Genomic DNA, 11,931 nt, shown 5'->3' with positions numbered 1-11,931 from the left:
AAGACTTTTGCAAATTTTATTCTTTAGCATTATACTTATGGCCTGGACCAGGGAGGATGGAAGAGCGATTTAGGGGCAGATAACCTGCCTTCCTCCTGACACTGATATACACAGTGGTGGGCTGAGAGAGATAAGACCTGGGCAGCCCTGACAAGAAGTAGCTAGCTGATCTCACTGGGCCTCGGTTTTCCCATCTGTAAAAGATGACCTTTGCCCAACTTATATCGGAATACCATGCTTACTGCCCTTGAAGCAGCCATAGGGGTTTTGCTAGCCTGAACAAGCAACGAGGGGGCTATTCAAGCCAGAAAGTGGGAGTAAAGAGCCTGTTCAAAGAGAGGAGACCAGACCGGCGGGCGTGGCTCAATGATTGAACCAGGAGATTCCAGATCAGGGCACATGCCCAGATTTTGGGCTTGATCCCCAGCAGGGGGCGCGAGAGAGGCAGCCAATCAATGAGTCTCATCACTGATGTTTTTATCTCTCTCTCTCCCTCTCCCTTCCTCTCTCTGAAATCAATAAAGACATATCAAGAAAAGAGAGAGGCCCCAGAGGTCAGGGAGAGGGCATGAACAAGAGCAAGGGGTGTGTACAGAATATGCCCCAGCCTCATAAATGCACTGAAGGGTGAATGAGGGGACGGTTGGGTTGCCACATTTAAGAAGATGGGGGGCAGCTCATATCCAGCATCTTCTCACATGCGGTGGCCCTGTGTCTCCAGGAGGGCAGGGGGGCAGGAGAACACCTCTACCCCAGTAATGTACCAATGAGGCAGGCAGAGGGCACAGGCTCAGCCAGGCTCACCATTAGCCCAGGAGCCCTGAGGACAAGGCTGGAGAGTCACCAGTTAGTCTCTGAGCCAAAGTTCCATCAAAGCCACACTGTGTGTCCAAATTAAGGAGCCCCCATCGCCCATCCCTGACATCCCTTCAGGACCCCGGGAAGTAGAAGGAGGGCATGAGACACCCTGCTAGCCCAGGTGACTCCCTCTGAGACTGCAAGTATTCTGAGGGCATGGCCTGCCTGCCTTGCTCCCTGCGCCTACCCCAGTGCTTAGCACAACACCTGGTTGCAGGGGAGGGCAGGCCTCAAGTATTGATGAAAAAATGAAAGAAACCATGCCCAGAGTGGGCTTGGGGAAACCGGCTTGATCAAATCCATCAGACTGGGAGAAAGAGGAGGGCTACTCGCTCCTTCGCTCTGCACCCTCTTCTCACTGATGTCCCTGAGTTGGGGCTACTGCTTTGTATTCGTCTTGGGTTTCAACTGTGCAGGGACAGCCTTGCGGTACCTCCTTGCGGCCACACGGGGGAGAACGCAGCTGCCCCAGGGCCAACACTCAACCTTGGCAGGCCCACAGCTAGCTTCCTGGAGTGTGGGCGAGATTTCAGAAATAGCTGGAACTCCGGTCTCCTGGAGCCGGTCCCTGAAGGACTGAGGGGAAGCCTACGTGGGCAACCTGGTTCTGGGCTCTTGGCGCTGAAAGCACCCCTTTACAGTTTAAAGGACCACCTGAAGCAGGCGCAGGCCCTTGTGTAAGGAGTTTATTGACTGGGCCACCCCTTTCTCCTGCCTGGGCCAGCCTCTGAAGCAGCTTTCCAATGTCTGTTCATTTTCCCCCTAGAATCCGTTCTCTCATGACAGCCAGGGAGGATCCCCTGCTCAGAACCTCTAGAGTAAAACCCCAACTCCTCGGCATGGCTCTGGGTGACCTGGCTCTGGCTCCCTTCTCCAGTGTCATCCCAGACCTGCTGGGAAAGGCCCTTGGGGACACTGCTGTTATCTGCCCCTGGAACCCAGGATCTTCAGAAGTTTGGAGCTTTAGGTCTAAATTCAGATGCCCTCCCCAAGCCAGCTTAGCCAAGGAAACCTACATGAGCACCAACAGATCATCCTATTTTAACTTCTTCACAGGCTTTGTCATTCTCTGAAATTATCTTGGGTCCTAATTTTTTTGTTAGATTGTGATCGGTTTCCTCCACCAGGGCATAAGCTCCACAGGACAGGTATCATGTCCATCTTCAATTCCCAGCGCCAAGAGCCAAAGTGGCTGCTCGATAAATATTCACAAGTTAGAGAATAAAAAAGGAGGGATCAGAAGTAAGTTGGATCAGTCCAGGAAGTCTTTCTGAGAGAAGTTTAAGCAAAGGGTACACAGGGACAAAAGGTGGGTGGCAAAGGAAAAAACCTGCTGGGCAATGTGGCTGCTTTCTTGGGTGTGATAAATACACTGGCACAGGGAGAAAAGGCCGGGACAGGGAGGCCTTGAGCTCTGCCTGCCAACCCCCACGTACCCCAGGACCCCACTTCCCGGCCCCCTTTCTCTCCAAGGCTTGTCACCTGGGCCCTGACGCCCCAGTGTCCATCCCTTCAAACTCCCATTCATCCTTTCAAACTCCCATTCATTTCCTGAAACCAGGAGGCTAGCTCCCAGCTCCTAGGTGTGTCCGTAATGTAGCAATCAGGGCTGGGCCTCACCTCCTACCCACACTCAAGTTCTGGCAGAGTCTGAGGTAAGGTGGGGGCAGGCCTGTGGGAAACCAGGGGTTTACTGGTACGCGCAGAGAGGGGACTAGGAGATCAACCAGACTTGGAAATGGGTGGGTGCAGAGCCAGCTCTGTGGCTCTGCCTGACCATTAACCCGATGCGATATATACAAAGCAAAGCTGAACCCTGGGACCATTCTGCCAGCCATCACCTGAATTACTGGGATCCTCTCCCAGTGAGAATCCCCCTACCTGCCTGACCACTGGACACTGGACATTCAGGAAATACCAACACCCTAGTCAGTACTTACAGCATATGTCATGTAAGCCAAAACTGTCCTTAAAATTCCATCAGGAAGGCATCGAATTGAAACAATACCTAAGTCTAGCACAACCAGTTTTTTCTCCAGTACAAGAACAGAATTTCTTTGGTTGTGCACATGAAGTAGCTGGCCTGTGTTTAGAGGCATTATTAAAAAGCACCTATCTCTCAACACTAGAACTTTAAACACTAGAACTAGAAATATATATATATTTTTTAAACATATCTTTATTGATTTCAGAGAGAGGAAAGGAGAGGGAGAGAGGGAGATAGAAACATTAATGATGAGAGAGTCATTGATAGGCTGCCTAGCCTGCAACCCAGGCATGTGCCCTGACCGGGAATCGAACCCCGATCTCCTGTATCCTAGGTCGATGCTCAACCCCTGAGCCACACCCAGTCAGGCTAGAAATATTTTTAAATACATGCTTGGTGTGGCAAGATGCTCATACTATATGAGGCATCTGGAAACGGAGGCAATTGCAGGTTCATTCTGGGGCATATGCTCATTGATGCCACCAACCCCTTAGTTCTGTTTTCATTTTGCCAAGAATGTACAGTTTAAGTCATTGAAATTAATACACAGTACTCACAGCTGCCACCTATGGCTGTGCAGGCTGCACACCGCAAAGGACAGCTGGTCAAGGGGGCTAATGGGGACTAAATGCAGCCTGCCCCCCAGCTCTCAGGGCTTGGATCTAATTCACACAAGCTGGCACTTGGGCTGGCCGAGGCCCTTTGTAGGACACTACTCCACAGGATAGCAAAGAGGCAATACAGGTGCAGGCTCTGGAATCCTGGGGTTTGAACGCTGGCCTTGCCATACTGTGCGACCTTGGGTAAATTACTTAACCTCTCTATGCTGTGGTTTCCATACCTAAAGAATGTGGATAATTATAGTGTCTACCTCACAGAATCACTGTGACATTTCAGTGAGATCATGCGTTTAGAGCACTTAGTGCAAGGCCTGCCCCATAGTAAGACATCAATAAATCGGCTGACATTATTATTAGCAGCGTTGGTATTAGGTGGAGAGGAAAACAGGAAAGTCAGTTTGTTGCTAAAGACTCTAGAGCCAAACAGATGATGGTGTTTGGGGGTGTCTGGATCATCTGCTGCTTTAGATGCCGAAGTGTTCCTGCATTAGCATGTGTAATTGAGGATGATTTTATAGTAGCAGGTCTCTTTTGTCAATTCTTCATTCCTTTTGCTCCTGGAGTTGACTTTATGCTGACAGAATGGTGGTTAACGAGCTCCTTCAATCACTGTTAATTAGTAAGAATTCATTACACATAAAAACTATGTCCTCCAGAAAACTTTTTGGGAGGTGCTCCACCCACGGCAGTCATTTTTTCGCTTGTCCCCTCCAGTAGCACCAACTGCACATGACATCCACTGTCACAGGTCATCTGTGCTTAGTGAGTGTCCCTTAAGCACTGTCTCCTCGGGCAGCTCTATAAAAACACAGGAGGCCTCCTAAGGCTAAAGAGGGACAGGGTGTCAGGGAGCGGGGTGAGAACTGAGCTGAAGTGCTTCTGGGGTTCAGAAAGATTGTTCATGGGTGACTGTCGCCCTCCCACTCTAGGCCGCCATCTGCGGGCATTGCATCAGGTTGGACAAAGAGGCCCGCTCTTAAATAAGGCCTTGCTTTGTCCTGGCAGCGCCAGTCCCCGTCCCAGCACCTCCCTGTTACGCCAGGAACCGGTCGGGCCACCTGAACCTCATTGTGGGGAGGGGTGCTTGATTAGGATGTTTATGTTCTTTGAGGTGATCAGCTCCGGAGCTTGGGGAGTGAAGGGGGTGGGATAAGTCAACGAGTTGGAGTAGGCGCTCTACGTTCAGGACTAGATACCATCTCCAGCTGGTTGGCTCTAAGACATGTTTTGCATTTTTTTCTCTGTTCCTTGTCTTAGCTCAAAACAGTCACCCCTCTGAAGGCTTGAGAGTAAAAGACGAGCAGGGGAGGAAAGGGTACAGCTTGGTGGGAGGCTGCTCGAGTTCCAACGTCTCCAGCCTAACAAATGCTGGCTCCCCCTGTACCCTGCGCAAGGCGCAGTGCGGGGGATACAAAGGTGACCAAGATGTAGTTCCCGACCCCTTAATATTCTAAGAGGGAGCTAAGAGCCCTGCCGGGCGTGGCTCATTGGTTGAGCATCGACCTAGGATCCAGGCGATCGGGGTTCGATTCCCGGTCAGGGCACATGCCCGGGTTGCGGGCTCGATCAATGACTCTCTCATCATTGATGTTTCTATCTCTCTCTCCCTCTCCTTTCCTCTCTCTGAAATCAATAAAGATATATTAAAAAAAAGAAAAAAAAAAAGAAAAAAGAGGGAAGTAAGAGCCCTGGCTGGGTTGGCTCAGTGGTTAGAACGTGGCCGGCGGACTGAAGGGTCTCAGGTTTGATTCCGGCCAAGGGCACGTACTCGGTTGCAGGCTCCATCCTAGGCTCTGGTTGGGGTGCGTGAGGGAGTCAACTGATCTCTTTCTCTCTCTCTCTCTCTCTCTCTCTCTCTCTCTCTCTCTCTCTCTCTCCCTTCCACCCTCTCTGAAAAGCAATGGAAAAAATATCCTTGGGTGAGGATTTAAAAAAAAAAAGAGGGAAATAAGAGAACATAAGCTACTGTAGGTGCAATGTCAGAGACACAAATGAATTGACAGTGGCAGTCCCAAGAAGGGCAGGCTGGGGGGGGGGAGAGGGGACGATGGGAGAAATCAGGGAGGCTTCACCTAAGGTGGCTGTGGGGTTCTGAGAACTGGAGATGAGAGAAGGGCATTTTAGCCACAAGGAACAGCAGGGGAAGACGCTTGGAGGGGGAGAGAAGCGCTCATTTGTTATGAAGTCCAGTTTGGCCAGAATGCAAGGGATGCGCAAAGGCCGCAGGAGGAGAAAAAGCTGGAAAGGCGGGGTGAGGCCAGAGCATGGGAGGCCTTCAACGCCAGTCTAAGGGGTTTAGGCAGAACTGGGTAAGGTGGAAAAGGCCTGGATTATAAGAGAGGACTGAAGGATGTAAGGAAAAGAGACAGACAAAAGGAGAGGTGCTTGGGTGCCATGACCAATCCCTTGGAAGGACAGGTCCGACCTGTCTCCATCCCGGCACCATTTGCATGAGGCGCCTCATTGCCATCTCACCTTCCTACTGCCTAGGGCAGAGTGTGGATTGAGAAATGCAGGGTAAGTGGGGAGAAGTCCACACCTCCCCTCCTAGAGCCCCAGGGCTAAGTGACAGGATCTGGGGGTGAGTCAGTGGGGTGGGGTCCCCATTTCTGCTCACATCTGCCTTGCTGGGAATATAAAGGGCGAGCGGGGAGGCCCCGCCTCAGAGCACCCCAAACCTGACACCATGAAGATCCCAGTGCTTCCTGCGGTGGTCCTCTGTCTCCTGGCGCTCCACTCTGCGAGGGGGGCTGCCCTGGGTAGTTCCAAGGTGAGCGCATCACCTGGATTCTCTTTTTCTTGTGCCTACTACCTCACTGCTCTTCAATTTCTTTACCTTCTAACCATTCCTGGATCAGTGGTTCTTATTTTTGATTATTATCAGGGGCTAAATGAGAAGCTTGGGCTCTGAGGAAGGGAAGGAAGGAGGAAGGAAACAAAGGATTCCTGAGAAGACCTGTAGGAATGGAGATGCTTATATTTTTGGAAGGGATGGTGGAGTATGGGGTGGAGGCTGGACGGCTGACTCCTGGGAGGAGACAGGGGCTGAGGCTGGTCGTCTGGGTTCAGCTTCACCTTGGTTTCACTCGCATGTCCCGGGAATGGCTTCCAGGTGACTGGGAGCTCCCTACTCTCTCTGGAGCCTAGGCCATGGCGAAAATCCTTATGAGCCAGCCCCTAGGCAGGAGGAGCCCTGAGGCTTCTCTATGCCCATCTCACCCCAAGGTGGGGGCAGAATGCACATGTTGGATTAAAAGCCTGTGATGGGGTCACAAACTCAACTGCTTGGCATCCAAGCAACTGATGCTGACTAGCAAAGGCTGGTGGTGCCTCAGGGGAGGTGGAGTGAACTTGTCCAGTCTGGAAGGGGACAGTCTGTGTTCCGCCTAAATGCTGCTAAGGGGGAAGAGGGACCCAGTGTGGTCAGAGTTTTAAAATTTTCAGGAAATCTGAAACTGGAAATCTGATTGATGAATTCTTTGTAATTAAAAATGTTTAATTTAAAATAGGATAAAACCCAGTCGAACTCCTATGAGATCTAAACATCGGGGTCTGGCCTGCAGGCTGCTTGCCTGCGGCCTCTGCTGTGGGAAGGGCGTGAGAAACCATGAGCCGGGCAGGTTGGGAGAGCAGCAGGGTGGGCCGAGCTGAGGTCTGGGGGGCGGCTACCAAACGGAGATGAAAACAGAGGCTGGGGCTTTGGTGGCAGTAATGTCACAAAGCAAACCAACCTCAATCAATTCAAGGTAGGGAGGGCACTTCAGCAGCTTGGCTTCCACTGGCATGCTAGTCTCCCCACCCAGCTCTCTGGGCTAAGTGTGGGTGTCTCAGGAACACCCCAAGTCAACTGCAGAACGACACTAGCTCGTTTTTCTTGGGAGGAGCCCTCTTTCCCCACCCTTCCCACCTGATGAGGGCCTGGGTTTGTTTTCACTTCCCTTCCTCTGTCTGCCACCTGCCACCTGCCTCGCTGGGACAGACCGGGATAGCTGGGGCCCGTGGTGGGGAGCGGCTGATACGCGCGTGGGCTGGCCCCTGGGGGAGGGCAGAGCTAGTTGACAGGGTTTGGGAAGAGGGACTTGCTGCCACGTGGTCATTGGGCTCCTTTCTCCCCTTCGCTTTCCAGGAAGAAACCACCGTTGGTAATTACGCGGCAGGACCCGAGGTAAAGGCCCGTTTCCCCACACTCCAGCCGTGAGTCTGTCCCCATCTCTTCACCTCCGTGCTCCTTAGCAATTTTTCTGACATCCCTCTTCTCTGCCTAGGCCTTTAACACTCAGTTCGTGAACATCGACAAGTTGCGATCTGTAAGTACAATCTCTGGTGCCGTCCCCACAAATATCCACATCAGAAAGGAGATCCACACCTTGGTAGCGGGCTTGCAAAGCTGACGGGGTCCCTTTAGCTTTTCTGGAGGGCTGGGGGCTAAGCTCTGTACTCCCCTGGAACCGACCCTACCCTCTGCTGGTCTCTGTCCCCCCACAGGCTTTTAAGACGGAGGAGTTCCTGAACTGGCATGCCCTCTTTGAGGTAAGTGCCTCCTGCTCTCCTTGGTGGCTGCAGTCTGTCGGGGTAGTGGCAACTCCCCCATCCCAGCCCCCCGGCTTCTTTACTGAGCTAGGAAGAAGGAACTGCCCTGCTCAGGTGCTGTACAGAGAAGAGAGTTTCCCCAGGAGGCTGTCGTGGCTGTCCCTTATTTTCCTAAGATGGCAGTGGGGCACAAAGACAATTCCAGAAAAGGAAGAACTTGATCAGCCAAGGATTTATGGGATCTCCCCCCTATGAAGAAACTAAGGTCCTAAGTTGGGTGGCTTGACCAAACTTAGAAGGCAAAGTGGGTGACAATGCTGGAACTAGAGCTTGCACTGCACGACCCTGGGCACACTTGCTATGTGCCTTCATGCAAAAGTCTTCAGCTCCCTGAACCCCAGTTTCCTCACGTGTGATGGGACGATGGCAGCACCTCCTCCAAAGGCTGCTGTGAAGACCAGATGAAATCATGCCCGTCGAGCAGTCAGCACAAGGCCGACGCAGAACGAGGGCACAGAAAATATTAGTTCTCGCTAATTATAAAGCAATAACACCATCGCCACTATGGAGACTCAGCCGGTGGGCGCTTACCGACCCATGCTCACCTGACCTGTGACACGTCTCTCATTCTCTGCTTCTATTTCAGATGATCAAAAAGAAGCTTCCTTTCCTCAACTGGGATGCCTTTCCTAAGGTAAGAGGCTGTGAGCTTTAGGAGGAGGAGGGTGGGGTAGGGGAGGAAGCAGAGGATCTGGGAGGGAGAGCGGGGACAGTGAAAGGAAGATAAGCCTTCTTCTCACCAAAGCTAAGGGAAACCTCAGCTACAGTAGTTAGAGAATGGGGACTTAGACGGGGACAGAAATTCCTTTCCACCAGTGCCCGACCCTATCGTGGGCTTCCTTATGGAGGACTCTAGCTTCCTGCACCCCAATCTGACCACCCCCTCTCTCCCTCTAGCTGAAAGGATTGAGGAGTGCGACTCCTGATGCCCAGTGACCCTTCCCGTCAAGGCCCAGCACTGCCGATGCCCACTGGAAGAGGGGGCTCATGTGGGATCTGATCACCACCCTACAGTCACTCTCTCCTGGCTCAATAACTCCAATAAAATGTTTCCCAACTAAATAGCTCCTGTATCTGCATCTCTGTCCTTATCTTACTGGGCTCTAGAAAGGACTTAAGATGGAGTGGGCTCCAAGGTTGGTAGGCAAAAATCTCGAATTCTGAGAAGGTAGTAAGTAGTAAGGCAGGAGGAAGTGGGGGGGCACGTCAAGATGGCAAGAGACCCCTCGTGTCTTAGCTCCTTAGTACTGGCTAAAGAGCCCATGAGGGGCACGAAGCTGTGAGTTGCTTGGTAAGATGCCCAAGGAATCAAACCTGTTCCAAAACTACTGGCACCCTCCCCCTCCTGCCTTTTGAGAACCCGAGTCCTTTGGTGGTGGCAATTTGGTATAACGGGAGCTATCTGGAATCCAAGGCTGAGGACCCAGCTTAAATCATATGAGTCCTTCTGGAATCCTTTTGTTCTTTTAAAATTACATAAGTTATACATTAAGAAAATTAGTGGTGTGGCCCTGGGCCTCTCTAAGCAACCATTTCTTCATCTGTGGAGATAAGCAAGAATGATAATAATGACCTTGTGGTATTGGTATGAAGGTCAAATGAGATAAGGTGTGCACAAGGCCAGGTATGTAGTAGGTACTCAACAATAGCTTGTTCCCTCCACTCTGCCAAAGAGCTGCCACAGTGACCCAGTTTCATTATTTACTCACTCGTCCATCCATCCATCCATCCATCCATCCATCCATCCATCCATCCATCATCCATCCATCATCCATCCATCCATCCATCCATCCATCCATCCATCCATCCATCCATCGCAAAGGTCTTGAAACATGAAAGGGGTTCAGTTTTGGTTCCTGTAGATGTATTTGCATGGAATCTCTGTGTACATTGTGTGCCTACTCTGTGTCTTAAAATGTTGAATTAGTTGGGATTATTTTTGGTTTCTCTTGAAAACTGGGAAAATCAGAGAGTAATGGACCTGTGATTGGCTTAAATCTAAGTAACAGCTGCCGTCCTTACATAGGACATGGTTTCCAGATAAGTAAAGCTCCACCTGGAGAGTTTCACTTCTTTACATTGCCTTTTGGCCTCTATGAGCAATTGAGTTTGCAGACTGTGGCCTACAAAGGGAAATTCAATTTGTGCAGGAAAAACTTTCTCTTACTTTCTTAAGTCCTGTGGTTGGCCTAAGAATTAAACTGACATAAGCACAGCAGGGTGTGGCTCAGCGGTTGAGCGTCAATCTAGGATCCAGGCGATTGGGGTTCGATTCCCCGTCAGGGCACATGCCCGGGTTGAGGGCTCGATCCCCAGTCGGGGGCGTGCAGGGGGCAGCCGATCAATGACTCTCTCATCCCTGATGTTTCTCTCTCCCTCTCCCTTCCTCTCTCTGAAATCAATAAAGATATATTTAAAAAAAAACAATTAAACTGACATAAGACAGATTAACAGGAGAAAAGCAAACAAACTTATTTAATATTTTTTTACATGTACCTTTGAGTCTTCAGAAGGAAAATAATGACTCTAAGAAGCCAATAGGCCCCAAAACTTGTACACCCTTTTATACAAAGAACAACAGATTGTGGGGATGTGACAACACGGACTAGGGGCAAGAAACTGTGGGGCAGTGAGTGAGAAACACATGGGGGAAAGCACTGTAAGATCAGGGTTATTTTGGTAGGTTTGTTTATATGGACTGGAGTTGACTCCCAAACTCTGGTGATAAATATCCCTCTTCTCTTCTTGGTACAGGGAGGGCACTTTTCTCAAGGAAAACGTTAGGAGCTGCTTTTACCCCAAATCATCCATGTGCCAAAGTGGCATACTTTGGGGTGGCCTATTCTGAACCCCTTCCTTGGTTCCTGCTTTCAAAGAGCTTAGCAGATTACATGACTAAGACATGTGTTACTTTTACCCTCCCTTCTGGTTAACTAACAATAATACACACACACACACACACACACACACACACACACACACGAGAAGCAACTTGTAAGTGGGATCATCAACAGAAAAGAAAAAAAATGGAGACTGGTCAAATGCCAAAATCAATTAAAATATTGAACAAAGATTGAATGCTCATAAACTGGGTGATTGAAATGGAGCAGGGGAAAAACGAGCGGAGGTCCTTAAGGCATGTTTCTTAAGTGGCCAGGTTTCAGGGAAGGACAGGAGTCATCACGCTGAAGTCGAGACTATCTGAGGTAAAGCAGGTCCCCAAGCGCAGTCCTGGGATCAGCAGCCCATCACGTGGGAACTTACAGGACCTCCTGAGTCAGAAGCTGCAGGGCCCAGCCACCTGCGTTTTAAGGAGCCCTCTCGGTGATTCTGATGTATTAGAGCCCAGAACCACTGGGAAAAGGGAATCAGAGAAAGACTGATGCAGCACTCGGGATGGCAGTGACCCTGCTGGGGCAAATGGGGGAGAAAGTGGGGGACAGAAGGCTTCTACTATATGTGTTTTTATTTTTTCCTTAAATATATCGTAGGAGAGGGAAAAGTATCTTTTCCTTCTACCTTCTAGGTTCTTGGCTGGCTCTCTGCAACACAAGACAGATTAAGAAGAAAAAAGCATACAAACTTATTTAATAAAAGTTTTATGGGACACAGGAGCCTTAACAAGGCAGAGGTTAAACCTGTATGTTTTTGAGCTGAGTTTAATGAAGAGGGGACGGCATGGAAAAATGTGATAGGACCAGGGGGGCATGAGCTCAGTGTGGTAAACTGGGGGAAACTTAGCAAGGCCTGTTCTTTCAGATTCCTCTTGGGGGTCCCTCAGTCTTGGAGGTAAAGATGATCCTTTCCTCAGGGTGGAGAGAGGGCACTTCTCACAGGAAGGTCTTGTGATCTGCTTCAGGGAAGGTCACAGAGTCA

At 50.4% G+C, this 11,931-nt stretch overlaps 1 protein-coding gene across 1 annotated transcript; it reads left to right on the top strand.

Annotated features, from left to right (window-relative positions):
* The first annotated feature begins 6,140 nt into the window (after nt 1–6,140).
* Nucleotides 6,141–9,119, top strand: KRTDAP (keratinocyte differentiation associated protein). The gene is made up of 6 exons (XM_081118912.1): nt 6,141–6,235; nt 7,592–7,630; nt 7,731–7,772; nt 7,951–7,995; nt 8,642–8,689; nt 8,953–9,119. The coding sequence occupies exons 1-6, from the start codon at nt 6,152–6,154 to the stop codon at nt 8,989–8,991; spliced, it is 297 nt and encodes a 98-aa protein (XP_080975038.1). The 5' UTR covers nt 6,141–6,151; the 3' UTR covers nt 8,992–9,119.
* Nucleotides 9,120–11,931: the final 2,812 nt, after the last annotated feature.

This window comes from Miniopterus schreibersii, assembly GCF_964146895.1.
Source record: "Miniopterus schreibersii genome assembly, chromosome: 18".
Lineage (NCBI taxonomy): Eukaryota > Metazoa > Chordata > Mammalia > Chiroptera > Miniopteridae > Miniopterus > Miniopterus schreibersii.
This window is presented reverse-complemented; position numbering and strand designations above follow the sequence as displayed.

Excerpts from the sequence above, each read along its gene's own strand:
- KRTDAP (XM_081118912.1), top strand. The coding sequence starts at position 6,152 with ATGAAGATCCCAGTGCTTCCTGCGGTGGTCCTCTGTCTCCTGGCGCTC. Across the intron at positions 7,996-8,641 it reads ACTGGCATGCCCTCTTTGAG|ATGATCAAAAAGAAGCTTCC; the intron begins GTAAGTGCCTCC and ends CTTCTATTTCAG. Across the intron at positions 8,690-8,952 it reads ACTGGGATGCCTTTCCTAAG|CTGAAAGGATTGAGGAGTGC; the intron begins GTAAGAGGCTGT and ends CTCTCCCTCTAG.